The sequence below is a fragment of the Periplaneta americana genome, chromosome 17, assembly GCF_040183065.1.
Source record: "Periplaneta americana isolate PAMFEO1 chromosome 17, P.americana_PAMFEO1_priV1, whole genome shotgun sequence".
NCBI lineage: Eukaryota > Metazoa > Arthropoda > Insecta > Blattodea > Blattidae > Periplaneta > Periplaneta americana.
This window is the reverse complement of record NC_091133.1, coordinates 50,239,770-50,256,629: the sequence shown is the minus strand read 5'-3', so window position 1 is coordinate 50,256,629 and position 16,860 is coordinate 50,239,770. Positions and strand designations below refer to the sequence as shown.

The following is a 16,860-nucleotide window of genomic DNA, read 5'->3' as shown; positions in this document are numbered from 1 at the left end:
ATGAATTTGGTTCGATTAATGAAAATGTGTTTCATTTAAACTTACGGCAGAGTCCATATAGACCAGTTTCTCTCTGATGCTTTTCCAATTCACTGTGGACTCAAGCAAGGAGATGCACTATCACCTTTACTTTTTAACTTTGCTGCAGAATATGCCATTAGGAAAGTCCAGAATAACAGGGTTTGGAATTGAACGGGTTACATCAGCTGCTTGTTTATGCAGATGACTTGAATATGTTAGGAGAAAATCCACATACTATTAGGGAAAACACGAGAATTTTACTTGAAGCAAATAAAGAGATAGATTTGGAAATAAATCCCGAAAAGACAAAGTATATGATTATGTCTCTTGAGCAGAACATAGTACAACATGGAAATATAAAAAATTGGAAGTATATCACTTGAAAAGGTGGAAAAAGTCAAATATTTTGAAGCAAGAGTAAGAAATATAAATGATACTTGGGACGAAATTAAACGCAGAATAAATATGGGAATTGCCTGTTATTATTCGGTTGAGAAACTATTGTCATCCAGTCTGCTATCAGAAACACTACTAATTAGAATTTATAAACAGTTATATTACCGATTGTTCCGTATGAGAGACAGACACACATATCGTGTGAAACTTCGAAGAACTGGATTCATGTATATGGAATCCAATAACATAATTTAGTACCGAAATATTCTTTTGAGAAGATTAACTCCATTTGTAGATGAAATTATTGGCGATCATCAGTGTGGTCTTAGGTGTAATAGATCGACTATTGATAAGATTTTTTTTGTATTCAACAGATATTGGATAAAAAATGGGAGTATAAGGGTACAGTACATCAGTTATTCATAGATTTCAAAAAGGCATATGACTCGGTTAAGAGAGAAGTTTTATATGATATTCTTATTGAATTTGGTATTCCCAAGAAACTAGTTCGATTAATTGAAATATGTCTCAGTGAAACTTACAGCAGAGTCCATATAGGCCAGTTTCTATCTGATGCTTTTCCAATTCACTGTGGGCTAAAGCAAGGAGATGCATTGTCACCTTTGCTTTTTAACTTCGCTCTGGAATATCCCATTAGGAAAGTTCAGGATAACAGAGAGGGCTTGGAATTGAATGGGATACATCAGCTTCTTGTCTATGTGGATGACGCAAAATATGTTAGGAGAAAATCCACAAACTGTTAGGGAAAACACGGGAATTTTACTTGAAGCAAGTAAAGCGATAAGTTTGGAAGTAAATCCCGAAAAGACAAAGTATGTGATTATGTCTCGTGACCAGAATATTGTACGAAATGGACCTATAAAAATTGGAGATTTATCCTTCGAAGAGGTGGAAAAATTCAAATATCTTGGAGCAACAGTAACAAATATAAATGCCAATCGGGAGGAATGGAGAAAGTTACAAAATGCAGAACTGCACGCATTGTATTCTTCATCTAACATAATTAGGAACATTAAATCCAGATGTTTGAGATGGGCAAATCCAGAAATGCATATAAAGTGTTAGTTGGGAGGCCGGAGGGAAAAAGACCTTTGGAGAGGCTGAGACGTAGATGGGAGGATAATATTAAAATGGATTTGAGAGAGGTGGATATGATGATAGAGACTGGATTAATCTTGCACAGGATAGGGACCGATGGCGGGCTTATGTGAGGGAGGCAATGAACCTCCGAGTTCCTTAAAAGCCATTTGTAAGTAACTAATGGTGCCACTTGGTGTATCTATATCTTTATTATTACTTTACTAGAGTTTATATTTATAGATTTTATTATATGGTTTGCTGTTCCAGTAGTTTTGGTAGTACAATTTAGGTAGGCAATGTTTTATAAAGTTTATCCCGCTTCCCAAATTCAAGATCATCAACCTTGCATTTGGTCCCACAAACAAAAATGATGATGGGTCGCCACTGGTCTCGTAATTAAGTGATGTTTGGAAAAATGAATGTAAAGTTTGATTTTCCACACTTACAATTGGTTATGGAAACGATAATGTTGAATATAATGTACCATTTGACTAGTTTTATTATTACAGAAAATAGTAATGAAATTAAATCACTAATAAGCATGCATTATTTGGCACCACTGGAAAAGGAGTGATAAAGTAATATGCGGATTCACTGTCCATGCTTTAACACTGCCACTAGTAAGAAAATTTATTGCTGTTACTAATATAGTGTGTTATAAATTATAGTAATATAACATAAAGATTATTAACCATTGACTTGTGACAGTTCGAAAAATTAGTTACGCAAATAGGCAGGATGTGGTGCTGTTTAGTGTCATTTACAAGAAAGCATCCATAAATAATTATAACACATGTTTACATTTAGGCGGTGAGTCAAATGTGAATATATATTTCAGAATGACGTGTGCAACAGTATGAATAACCAACGAAACATAAATTTCCAAGTGAACTTAGTTTTATAAGGTATAACAACAACTATGCTCGGTTACTATGTTGTAAAACTGGGCCATAATTTTATTACTGGACTTTAGAATCAAGTAATTAAATCAGCAGAGGGAATTTTTTATACAAGTAAATGGTAGGAGCAAGAATTTCTTAATTTATTCTACATTATTATTATTATTATTATTATTATTATTATTATTATTATTGCATCCAGTAGTTCTTGAGTAAATGGTTCATGAAGTTAGCAAATTTAGCATTCATACTACCCTTAAAAGTATTTGGAAAAACTCAACATGACTCTAAGGATAAGATTCGAACTTAATTTTCACAGAATATGTTACGAAAAGTGTTTGAAGATGTGTTGACAGGAAAGAGCCCTTAGAATATCAAGCCCAAATCTCTTTTTAAAGTTCTTATGCGGGGACATATTGTAGAGAAAGAGTGATTTACAAAAAAAAATTGTATTTGCCAGTATTAACAGTTATACACAAAAAAAAATGTTCAAAATATAGCGTAAAATGTTCTTTATATTAGTACTTGAATAATCAGTTTACTTGTTAACGAAGGTAAGACAGATGAGTCACATGTTAAACTACAGATTGGTCACTTATACGAGTAACTCACAATTTAAATATAGTATGTAGATCATTGCCTGCTATAGGCCTACTACTTGGTATCAGTAGCTAATCCAGTATGATAAAGAACCTAAAAGGCGAATTAATTGTACTCCGTATATGACCTGCTCCCACGCCGTGGCGTCGTGGTCTAAGGCATCCTGCTTAAGACTTGCGTTACGGAATGCGCACTGGTTCGAGTCCTCATTGGGGAAGAAATTGTTCATGAAATTTCGCCAGTGTATGGGACCGGTGCCCACCTGGCATCGTGATGCATTTGGGGAGCTACGATAGGTAGCAAAATCTGGTTAAGAAAGCCAGTTATAACAGCTGGGAGATTATCGTGCTAACTATATGATACCTGCATTCTGGTTGGATGATCGTTCACTTCTGCTTCGGAATGTGGACATGAGGCCAGCAGTTGGTCATGGTCCTTCATGGGCTGTCGTGCCTCGGATTATTATTTGACCTGCATGTCTGGCTGATGAGAAGTGAAACATCACGGAGAGCTATCCAAGTAAGAGTGCTTCAATGGCCTGACAAAAAGCTACTCATATGCAGATTTTATGTACTCTGCAAGTTATTTTTTGTGCTTGACATCTTTATTGGCAGCACAGTTTTATATTTGTTTACTTTACAGCACCTCCTTGTGTACTAGATTATAAGACGAATATCTACCTGATTATTTTGGAAGATTTCCTTGTGAGATGCTAGAAATTGCACACAATCGGAAATTCAAGTTTTGATATGATCACAGAATTACACGAAATAACTGCAATCATAAATTAAAATTCTGATGTAATATTCCCAAAATTACACGAGATAATAGTATGAGTCCATATGTGTGGGAGTAACTGTTAGCGCGTCTGGCTGTGAAACTAGGTGGCCTGGGTTCGATTCCCGATTGGGGCAAGTTACCTGTTTGATGTTTTTTTCGGGGTTTTCCCTCAACCCAATATGAGCAAATGATGGGTAACTTTCGGTGCTGAACCCCAGACTCATTTCACCGACATTATCACCTTCATCTCATCCAGACGCTAAATAACCTAAGATGTTGATAAAGCGTCGTAAAATAACATACTAAAAAAACTAATAGCACGTGGTTAAGAATCAAAATGATAACATGTTCGTTAATCTAAGGAGATAAACGTAGTTATAGAGTTCAGTGCAAAGTTATAGATATTTACCAAATTACGGAATGGTTTCCTGAGCTCATTTTGTCGTAGAATATATATAAATTCTCCTTCCCAACGAAAAACTTAAAACTTTTGCTATGTTCACTCATTGTATGTAACCGATACGGAATCCAAAGGTAAACGACTGCTGAACGAAGAGATTATCACACATTTGTAACTTAATGCAGCGTTTCGGATATTAATCAGACCATGACTAATTACGTCACTGCATTTACAAGTATCTTGAATGCATGTATGACTTAAAAATTCCATCCTACGAAAGAAAAATATGGGTTAAATGCCTTTGATAAAAAAAAAACTTGTTTCGTTATCTGAACATAGTGGTCACAATCGGGAAGTAATTAGTAATATTATAGGCTACATGAAAGTGACTAAACGTGCAACACATTATATACCAGTAATACAGGCTTATCTCTAGCTTTCTTCTATTGTTTTGTAAATGTAATATAGTAGACTACATATTTCAGTTAAATGTATAAGAATCCAGATAAATTTTTATTGCAGAGCTTCCTCTAATACTTCTCACAGCATAATTCAGATTCTCCCCACATTATTTCCATAAGATAGGAGTCACAATGAATTAACTTCATCTGCCAATGTGTTCGTCTCTAAACTTTAAAATATAGGGTACTGTACCAGTATTTCAAAAGTCAGTTCAAACATTAAACCGCTATAAATATTATAATATTTGAGATAAGGAAAAAACAAAAACATCACAGTGTTGGGCAAATAACGAAGTTTACAAAACACTGGGAAGATGTCCGCCGTTCTCTTGTTCAACATACAGCGTTCTGTCTGCGATACCATGCACAGCATTTTGCAGATAATGTCTTGGAATATTAGCAATTTCTTGCGAGATGGCATCTTTCAGTTGCAGTGTGGTTGTTGAATGTGTCAGGAAAACTCGTTCTTTAAGGTAACCCCACAACCAAAAGTCGGCCGGATTGAAATCTGGAGATCGCGGAGACCACATTGTTGGAAAGTGCCTACTGATCACACGTTCGCCAAACATCTGTGTTATTGTTTTGCAGAGATAAAGATGTGGGGTGGAGCGCCATCTTGCTTGTAGATTATGTTTTCCATATCGTGATTCCTCAGTCTAGGGATGACGAAGTTCTGTAACATGCTGTAATAGCGCTCCCGTTTACTGTAACAGTCTGTCTTATTCCATTATTGTCCACACCTGTGAAGTAACAGTGCGTCTGGCCGGGAAACCAGGATTCGATTCCCAGTCAGAGCAAGTTACCTGGTTGAGGTTTTTTCCGGGTTTTTCCTCAACCCAATATGAGCGAATGCTGGGTAACTTTCGGTGCTGGACCTCGGACTCATTTCACCGGCATTATCACTTTATCTCATTCAGACGCTAAATAACTTAAGATGTTGATAAAGCGTCGTAAAATAACCTACTAAAAATTAATGTTGGAGTTAACACGCGTAATTGGGGTTCGTTTTCCGACCAAAGTCATCAGTAGGCACTTTCCAACAATGTGGCCTCTGCGATCTCCAGATTTAAATCCGGCCGACTTTTGGTTGTGGGGTTACCTTAAAGAACGAGTTTTCCTGACACATCCAACAACCCTACTGCAACTGCCATTTCGCAAGAAATTGCCAATATTCCAAGACATTATCTGCAAAATGCTGTGCATGGTGTCGCAGACAGTATGCTGTATTGAACAAGAGAACAGCGGACATCTTCCCAATGTTTTGTAAATCCCGTTGTTTGCCCAACACTGTGATTTTTTTTTCCCCCCTATCTCAAATATTATAATATTTATAGCTGTTTAATGTTTGAAATACCCTATATATCGAGAGGAAAATATGGAATTTCTGAAAAACACCTAATGATCATTTCCTATGCATTTATAGTTAATCAATAATTTTTAAAATAAATATTGAGAAAGATTTTTGGCTCCATATTCAAGAAAATGAACAGTGGCTAATTAGGAAGAATAGGAAACCTTGTACCAGAAGTTGTAGCACTAGTTAAAAGTAGAAGACTGAGTTTAACTAGGACATATAATAAGAAGAGAAGAATAATCCTTGATAGAAGTTGCTCGGGAAGAACTACCAGATGGAAGGAGACCTTTAGAAAGATCCAGATTCCGCTGGAATGACTTAGTGCAAAGGGATCTGGAACGAATGGGAGGAAATAGGACTATAGTGGGAGATACAGAAGCTTGGAGGAAAATTGTGATTGAGAGCAAAAACCTGAGGTTTTATGCGCCACAGTGATTTATTGATTGAATGAAGTAGATGGACATTACTCGAAATATTTATGTTGAGAAACATTACATTCCCTCCTATCATTTTAAAATAATTAGTATCATTGCAGATCCAGGACCATACAATAACGCACGTGCTACAAGACACACATTGAAATCTATCATAACAGCAGCCTACATCAGAACTACCTACCCAAAAATCTAGTTCTGATCACATTCACCGTGAAAACCTACAAACATGTAACAGTACATGTTCAGAATCAATATTTCCATGTAATGTCGTGCCAAGTGCTAGTTGACTCCCACTTAACTTGTTTCAGACAATTGGGATTTGCATAATCTGTGTTGAAAGAAATACATAAAGCCAAGAAATAACAGGAATTTCGCCGTCGAAAATACTGGTAGATTTTAATTTTGTTTCTGAATATCGCTGCTATGTTTGTCTTCAGCCAAGAAGCAATGCTATGTTATCACTGATCATCGTATTTATCAGTGGTGGCTCGTGGCTGAAAATGAGAGTGTGCTACAATATATAGTCCCATCGCTCTTATTTCCGGCAGCCAATCACGTTGCAGGTCGGCTACATTTAAACGTGTGCGTCATGTGATTCACTGCTGATGACGTTATGCACTTCCTAAGGCTCGATAAATACTTAGACCTAATATAATCGCTCGCCATTTTGGCTCTTTTGTTGGCATTCGCAGAAAGCACACGAGGACGTTATTTGCCGCCCAATTACAGTGCGTTTGATTTATTATCATAGGATCTATGACATGATACCTTAATGGTGCAGCAAATAGATCCCTCATTTGGTAGCTCGGCAACGAAAGAACAAAAATGGCGAACGATACTACCTACTTAAACTTTATAGAGCCTTCACTTCCTAAGGCGTAAGCAAAGAGGAGGAGTCACATCGGAAATAACAGCGACGCGACTATAATAAATTCACTTTTAAAAAAGTCGTTAAAATTTGGTTGACCTACTCGCTAATGGCGTAGTGTGAAATTCATGCTGTTCTTTTTATTGCTGCAGAAGCTATCAAATGTCAGTTACTTTGGAGTTGATCACCTCCATGTCGGCAACTATTATAGCAACCAAAATTTTTAATTCGAATAGCATTCTGGTGCATTCAGGCCATCTGTCGGAAATTGAAGGAGTACAATAGGAGTACAGCATCTTTTAATTAAATTTTATTAAATACAGTACATATTAATAAGCTAATAATAAATGTTATAAACAATACGTTTCAATTTTACAGTAAAGTTTAATAATTAACATAAGAATAAAAAAGTCGTCCCTACATTCTGTGATCAGGACTTGTAAAGTAGACAGAAACTCTCAAATGGTACACTACTGCAAATAGTCACTCACTCTTGATTGGTTGTAGATTTTATAACACGCCAATGTGAACGAGTCATTTCAATTCGCTGCTTTCTCTAGCATGGTTATTTAGTAAGTCTATGTTCTCTAGCAGCTCTCACTATTATAATGGGATACAGTATATTACGTCATAGATTAAGAGAATGTAACGAGTTGGAAAGAGATTTTCTAACTCATTGAGAGAATGTAAGCTCTGTGCGCATGTGCAACTTGTGCAAGGTTCGCTGCATTTCACTGTTGTTCATTGCAATAAGGAAATCAGCACACATTACCGACTCGGACTTGCAGACGACGTACAAGCTATAGCCCTGGTCACTGACCCTGATGTATACTGCAGTATATAAAGAGCTGCCACCACTGGTATTTACTGTTCTGAAATGTACTGCCACCCTATTATGAAAATGATATAATTTACTAGACTCCAACTTGGAGTCAAGTTCTCATTTTCAACAGTCACTATACAATTTGCTATAAATGTTTGTGTAGAGCAGCGGTGTACAACCCACGGCCTGCGGGTCACATGCGGCCCGCCTCTATATTTGCTGTGGACCGATAGTAGAGTTTCAAATTTAAAATTTGAAAAAATATTGTTAATTACTATAAATTACAGCAATCACTAATTAGTAAGACATTTATGTAAATTCTATTTTATTATTGGAGGATGTCTGCGGCCCTCCAAAAGAATATATATATATTTTTTTTTTAATATTGGCCCGCAGTATTTATGAGGTTGAGCACCCCTGGTGTAGAGTGTAAAATGTGACTGTGAAGACAGGTAAAGAAAGGATTCTCTTCTTGATATGTAGGAGGTTAGAAATAACCTTGTCAAGGCAAAGAGGTCCAGTAAAAGGTTGTTACAGTTATTATCCTGAAGGGGGTGGACGAACTCTAGTGTTATGTCCATAGAAATGAACTTTTACGTTGACCTTCAGGTAGATGCATTCCCAACCCCCACTTACGATATTAATTTCAAATGTCATTATATACAATAGAACAGAGATACAGAACTGATGAGAGAGGGATGGAAAGCATGGGGAAAGCGTTGGTTCCCCGTCCACAGTCCACCGGCGTTGAGTGACTATCTGTGGCCCGTACGCAATCACATAAGACAGACACTGAATACAAATCTCCTCTTCTACCAAGTCCATGACGCGGGGATATTTTTTCACCATAATTTAAAAACTGTTATATTTAAATATGTTAATTGAGACTTTGTATAAATAAATTGGTTAAAGTAAATTTAGCATTTCATGAGTTACGTTATACAGTTAATTAGGGACTACGTATATTGATTCTTCAAGTCTTTCAATATTAGTAATAAGGTGCCCCTGTTATAAGCAGATTTGCATTCTCATTTATATACATTTTAGAAATTTATGCAAGATTTATTACAACTTACAAAATGGCTTTTAGAGAACCCGGAGATTCATTGCCACTCTCACATAAGCCCGCCATTGGTCCCTACACTGAACAAGATTAATCCAGTCCCTAGCATCATATCCCACCTCCACCAAATCCATGTTAATATTATCCTTCCATCTACGTCTCTGCTTACTCAAAGGTTTTCTTTCCCCCACCAGGCTCCCAACTAACACTATTTGCATTTCTGGATTCGCTCATCTACATGTCCTGCCCATCTCAAACGTCTGGATTTAATGTTCCTAATTATGCCAGGTGGAGAATATAATGCGTACAGTTCTGTGTCGTGTAATTTTCTTCATTCTCCTGTAACTTCATCCTCTTTACCTCAAATATTTTGAATGATGGGTGGAACGGAGAAAAATTCTCTCTGGCACTGGGACTCGAACCCGGGTTTTCAGCTCTACGTGCTGACGCTTTATCCACTAACCAGGTGTGTTCCGATACTGGATTGAATCCTCAATTTAAGTTCCACCTCTCAGTTTCCCTTTAGTGGCAAACTCTCACACACTGTGTCACAGATGTGTGACAGTGGCACAATGTCCAAAACACTATGTGCAGAAGTCCGAGTGACTAAGTGGCCGTGATCCGATGGAATGAGTGCTGTCTTAAATCACAAAATGATTATTTACTCATATATTATTGTGATGTACCGAAGTACATATGATATTTTCGTGCAGAAATTCTGTATTACATATGATGAAGGATGAATGCAGAATTCCATAATAATTATACAAATCGGTTAATTGGCTTCTGAGATTACTTCATAGAAACACACAAACATTCTCTGTATGCTAATATTGATAAACATTTTATATATTCCTATCATCCAATTATATTCGTATAAAATAGTGTTAAATGAATAGGTTCCATTTGTTGTTATCCAAGGACCCTTATAGACGAAGTCATTTGTTTTCATTTCATTACAACCCGTTAGGTGGCGATAATAAAACTCATTGTTATTTAAAATTCATTTATCTCATTAAATATCAGTACTATCACAATTTTGCATAGAATAAAACTTATAGGAAATCATTTTTAAAGAAACTTTTTGTTATGTAACATTTTTCATGAAAACCAATAATAAGGGAGATATTTCGATTTATTTAATTTAGGCCCCCCTTATAACTTCCCTTTTAAAAAACGTATTTTAAATACCATATAGCCTAAAATCTAGGTTAGAATGGACTTACTTTATATTCCAATTTTCTTTCATATAAATCGGTTCAGCCATTGTCGCGTGAAAAGGTAACAAACATCCAGACAGACATACAAACAAAAATGTCAAAAAAGCGATTTTTGGTTTCAGGATGATTAATTATACATGTTGACACCAATTATTTTTGGAAAAACGAAAATTACCAGAAAATTTTCGGTTACAGATTTATTATTAGTATAGATTTACAAACTCGTTAGCTGCATCTACACGGTTCAATTTTCCATGCTCGTACGCATGCAATCTGGGAAGAATATTGAAGGGCAATCTGGGAAGAATATTGAAGGAATTAAGTTTAAAACGCGCATTCAAGTAAGATGCATGAAGATTTTGTGTCTACATGGCAGGGACGACGCTAGGGGGGTGCGAAAGGGTGCGCAAGCACCCCATAAAAATCGGAGCACCCCTTTCCGCACCCCAAAGGGCAATTTATTAAAAAAAATACTAGGCATAAGTTATTTTGAAGAACAAAAACAAACAATTTCTTGGATGTGAAAAAAACTACGTCCCTTAATATATCGTTATGGATATGCTGACCAATAATAATAATAATAATAATACATAGGTAGTAATATTAATAAACAGATGTATAGTATGCGCGCAAGTGCATGAGAGAACATTTTGGATTTTTTATGTATCACATTTTTACAACTCTCACCCCATTTTTAAATCTCGCACCCCCCTTGCCCTGATCCTGGCGACGTCACTGCTACATGGAGTGTCGTTTTGAACATATATTTTGCTTGAATGTGTGAAGTCTTTCGTTGTCTATTCATTGTACTCCATTGTAGATTGTAGAATAGAGGTCAGTGTGTCTACTCTACCGCGTCTCTGCCCACTAGATATAACACTGATGTTTTACTATTGAAGATTATTTAGTAGGCACTGCTTTCATTCATGATGGACTTGGGTCAAGAGGAGTAGAAATATATTTCTACTCCTCTTGACTTGGGTGTATGGCATGAAAACAAATAAACAAAATGATTACTCAGAATTGTATGATCTGTGGTTATGGTCGAAAAGAACATGCGGCAACAATTTGAAACATGACTTTATGAACGAAGTATTCAACTGGCATATGTTGCGAAAATGTCAGCTGTCAAGAGTAATAGAGTGGGAGTCGTTTCTGACGTTCTAGATAACTGAGTCACATGGTGTGCGGAATAGTTATATCAGCGAATAGGAATTATAATTTTCTATACGCTGGTTATATGGCATAATGATACATGTTTGTGTTATTTCAAGGCCAGCAGCAGAGTTTTAAGTTAAACGTTGTATAAAATAGACGGACAGACAAAAGGAAGAAGTTACACGCACATCACTGTGTTAATATAATAATAATAATAATAATAATAATAATAATGGTTAAGATAGATGGAGGTACGAGTGATAGCGAAAGAGAGTTTAATAATGAAGATGAGTTGTTACTCGATCCGTATGAAACGCAACGAATAACAGGTAGGCCTATAGTATTGTAAAGAATTGGGTATATGATATTGACATGACAACTTGTCAGTTCCATACAGGTGATGTTTGAATACAATGTATACATAGACTATTGACACCATATAATCTTTCATCAAAGTAACGTGAATATAAATAAGTTTAATATGACGAGTTATCGTTAGGCTAATGCCCAATTTTTTTTTATTCATCCACCAAGTAGTACGACTGAATCCATCTTTCAGTCCATTGTTATCATTAACGCATGTCTAAACATTGTCAGATTTATTTAGGCCTATCTCGCCACTCTCTGTAAACAGTCATATCACCATTTTCAGATTTTCCCGTTATTTAATTAGTTCCGATGAATTTGATCTATCCGTTAAGTCAAAATCATACTCCCTTTCATTTTAATTAATAATGTAATATGTTTCATTTCACTGGATAATTTATGAAAGCTTCTTAATAGCCTAGTTGTATTTTATAAATTTTAGTCTTGTTCAGTGCTTTCAAAGAATCTCGTCACTAGGCCTATTTTAAACGTAGGCTAAAGGTATTTTGATAGTCGCTTTTCATAGGGCTATTTAGTTCATAATCATTTTTGTTTATTTTACGAAATGTGTTGTTTTCTCTGGGTGCTCTGGGATTCTGGAACAACTATTGTTGCAGAGGTAGTGAGTTGGGTTTAGAAAACCTATGCTCATAAATCTGTAATAAGATACTTTATGCCTATAAATTCCGTTTATAACTTAGAGTGTGTCAAAAAATGGTAAAATCATGAAGGTGTAAGCATTTATTAGGCCTACATACGTTATTTACCAGTACATGCTTAGAGTTAATGTAAGTTAATTACAACTTAATTTATTTTAATACATGAAAGTGGTTATAATAAGATAGCCCCCTGTCCTCTTGTGCACTGCCATGGTTTCATCAGATCAGTATACGAGAGAGGAAATTTTAGATCAACTTTTATTTAAGAATCTTTATTCATTGAAACTAATGGTAAATAGAAAATGACCAAATAACTATTACCATTATTATTAAACAAACCATGGTTTACAATACTCAGTAATTCCAATTGTTACTTCCCACGAAAGATAACCACAGCATTTTCAGATTAAAAAGAAAACATCGTTTTGCAGTCTGTTTGCATAGGTAGTTGTTGTTTAGTCAACTATCTGAAAACAGGTCTGAACCTCACAAGTGATACCAACATGGAACCATTTATGAGACAACTAGGCCAGCAGATAATGGGGTAGGTTGGCCAGTTCCTTTCTTCCTCTATTGCATACATCACCAATTAGCTACATATTACACTTCAGATGTATACAAACAATAAATTGTTCTACCTCTGACACATATCGTCAAGTGAGTTGTATTGCTTGATAATAGATGTACATATAGGGTTACCAGAAGTAAAAAATTAAAAGCAGGAATTTTTTTTCTGAAAAAAGCAGGATTTTCCACAAAAAAGCAGACATATAAAAACGTGACACTAATTTTGAATGATACTGATAAGAATGTAAATTGTTGAACTTGGTTTAAACTATAGAACTGATACAAGACTATTAATAATAATAATCATCATCATCATCATCATCATCATCATTCAAACAAGTATTAAGGCCCAATGCATCTGCAAAACCAAACCTTGTGTACAGTAGTGGCAAAAAGAACCGGACCAACCCTTGTAGCTGATTTCAGAGCTGTGTTCACAGTGACAGCACGATAGACTGGTAACTAAGACTTTCGTGGTTCGAATCCTGCCTGGGAAGAAAACTTTTTTCGTTCCTTATTCAAATTTATTCCGAATACTTTTCGATTGCAGTGATATTTTACTACTTAATTAACTTATTCCCAGAACATGCATTTTACCAGCTTATTTTCTAATGGCTTTCGAAATGGACTACGTCAACAGTCGAAACTACAACAATTTCAATAGATTACTCGCTATCTTGTGAATGCGGGCATGGCATGTGCAGTGGCTCATTTCGGGGACTTTGATTATTCCTTCGGTCCGGTTTTTTTTTGCCGCTTCTGTACACAATTTTACAGTCTTCAGTGTTGCCACCAAAGATATAATATGTTAACTTACTTGTGGCATGAGATAGAAGCTGGCGATAATTAGGGTGATTTAGTTTTTTATTGACCTGTTTTTACTTATCCTCCGGACCCTTTACATCCGGAGATTACATTTGTTGTTTTATATTTGATCTTACATATTTGACATTTCGGACCCTATATATCCGAATATTTTATAAAATTTTATTGTTTTGAAATGTGATATACAATTTATCTCTGATGGCCTTAATTTTATTATTTTATTGGTTCGTTTTGAATACCACCTAGGGTCGGAGAATTGCTTACTTTCATGATTTTTTACAAATCACCTTGTGTATGCTGCATTTGTGTGCCTCGTTTTTATCGTGACAACGCTTTTTAGTTCTTTTAGCACTCTGATTATTGTATTCTTTGTGTATTTGTTTATGAAGAATTTTAGATAAGGGCGCAAATAGCCATAGTAGCTGACGTGCCCTTTTTAAACCCCACTATCTAGCTATCTAGAAGCTGGCTTGGATTCATCTATATTTACTTCAATGATATTTGACAAACTATTTAGAGGAGCATCCACTAAGAAAATCAAGATCTCTAGTGACATCCATTGTGATGGTAACTACTTCTGCATTATTTTCTTGAGATTCTTGTTTATCTTTTTTCTTTTCTTCTCGGGCTTCCTCTTTAAGGGTTTGATGTTTATTATATACATCATCACTGCTATGACCCAAATCGTGACCTACACATATGTCGCATTGATCTTTCTTCTGTGTGAATATTGAAAGATTGTGTTTGTTAAATTCTGCCCTGACAACTAGCAAGGATAGAGGTTTAATATTTTCTTCAGCACATTTCCTTTCATATTGCAAAAATAGATCAGAAAACATTTTAAGTATTGGCTCAGAATACTCTTTATTTGTCCTTGCTCGGCAATAGTGGGAAGGAAGTTTTGGAATATTTTCTAGAAAAGTTGACAAGTGAATTTTGCTCATTGATATTTCAGCAGTGACTCTACTTTTTCCAGGAGTGTCTACTAGTTCACTAGCCTTGTGCATACCAGAACCAGGCCCTAAGGCTCCATTCTTTAAGATCAAATGTGTTTAAAAACATAACTGTACATACTTGAATCTTTCTGAGCCATTCTTTAAGAAATATTTCAGTGAATTATTGCGCCTAGAGTCTTCTATACCGACAGATATTGGAACATTGTCTACTAAAGAGGCGATATACTTATGTCTTTTTCATATCCCAGTTCATATTTTTCCAAAAATTATTAAATAAGTTATTTCGTGTGTCTTCAGTAATCATATTACAATGACGTAATTTGGACTTCATACATTTAACAGATGAACATGTTGGACCAATTTTTCTTACAGACTGTTCCTGACAAAGGAAAAACTTTCTTTCATCTCCAGTTCTTTTGTAGCCTATCCCATATATGAATTACCTTCATTCTGAGACGTTTATTTTTCTCTCTAACTGCACGACTACTTGAATGACTAAAATGCTTGGCAGAGATTTCATTATTGTTACTTTCTTCATTATCTGCTATATAGGGGTCGACTTCTGTCTGATTATCATCTTCACCTATTTTCTCTATCTCTGTAACCCTTTTGGCTGGCAGCTCTTGGACCTCGGTCATTTCTATAGCTACCGGTACATCATTTTTTTTTCAATACCTATGTCTAATGTGATAAGGTCTTCTTCCGTCAATACTGGAATGTCAACTAGCAGTATAACCTTATCTTGGTTTCCTACTATCTGTGTTCCTAACTCCATATTCATATTTTCATCATCTACAAAAATTGAAAAAGTTTAAATAAATTAGAACAGCTGTGTTTCATTAAAGTCTAGACATATTATATTGCTATTATGTACATTAACCACAAATAATTAACAATTAAAAACCCCTGTTGTACATGTAATAGTTAAATCAAAATAAATTTGATGTTAAACGTTTGTAACTTTATTTTAAAAATTCATATTTTTCCGACTAACCTTATTGTTTTCACTGCAATTCGGAGGATTTTCAGTGGCACACACTCCTGCAGATACATTAAGATCTTGTGTATCTTTCACAATGTTATTAGAATTGTTTGATTCACATATTTCTTTACCATTAAATTCACAGTTTGAAGTAAGATGTAATAATAAGGAACTTCTATTGGTAAACACTTTGTTACACTTTTCACATAATAGTCTGAAAGTTACTTCACCAGTGGCCACATTAAAAATGAGTGAAGAAATGAATGGTACATGAAACCAAACAATAACAATAAATTGGTGGCTGGCTGTAATAATATCGCCAAACAATCTACAAAGGGACTGACCGGAGAAGGTTATTACGATAATAGCAGTAGGCTACTGTATTATGTCAATGAAATTAACTCCTTGCAGCTTGTATGGTTAAGAACACATAGGCCTATATATGTAAAAAGTTTTATGAATATTGTTGAGCAAAACCTCGTATTTCACTTGAAAAACATATACAAAGTTTTGTTCATAGGGCGCTATAAGTGAAAAAACTCTTATCTTAGGATCATTGAAATACGAGGTTTTGATTACTCCTTTGAGATACGAGGTTTTGAATTTACTGTTTTAACACTGACTGTGAACTTTTTTTCATAATATCTTTTCGACAAGTTGTAGATAGAGATACGAGGAATTGCTTGGCATGAAAATGTAAAAATTGCAAAAAATTCGAGATACGAGGTTTTGCACTTTCAGTATCAAAATTACTTAATATACTACTAGGTTCAAAAAGTTCCCGGAATTTTACTACCATTTTTCGTATTAATATATAACAAGGGATATTATACATTTGTTTTGTTGGTAACATTCATGATGTCATTTTCTTTAAGTGTGTTGATAATGGCGATAGTTGGTTTTGAGTTGTAGGCAATTGTTTAT

General features: G+C 35.3%; 1 protein-coding gene across 4 annotated transcripts in view; it reads left to right on the top strand.

Moving 5' to 3' along the window:
* MFS10 (major facilitator superfamily transporter 10) overlaps positions 1 to 16,860 on the top strand; it is a 74,696-nt gene that overhangs the window by 1,783 nt on the left and 56,053 nt on the right. Inside the window, exons 1-2 of one of the 4 annotated variants that reach the window (XM_069815503.1) lie at positions 11,409 to 11,606; positions 11,698 to 11,910. The exons of 1 other annotated variant lie outside the window; for it this stretch is intronic. In XM_069815503.1, the coding sequence (XP_069671604.1) occupies positions 11,814 to 11,910 (97 nt within the window). In that variant the 5' untranslated portion in view covers positions 11,409 to 11,606; positions 11,698 to 11,813. Of the gene's footprint in view, positions 1 to 11,408; positions 11,911 to 16,860 lie in introns of those variants that run through there. 2 more of the 4 variants (XM_069815502.1, XM_069815506.1) reach the window with 2 other exon arrangements.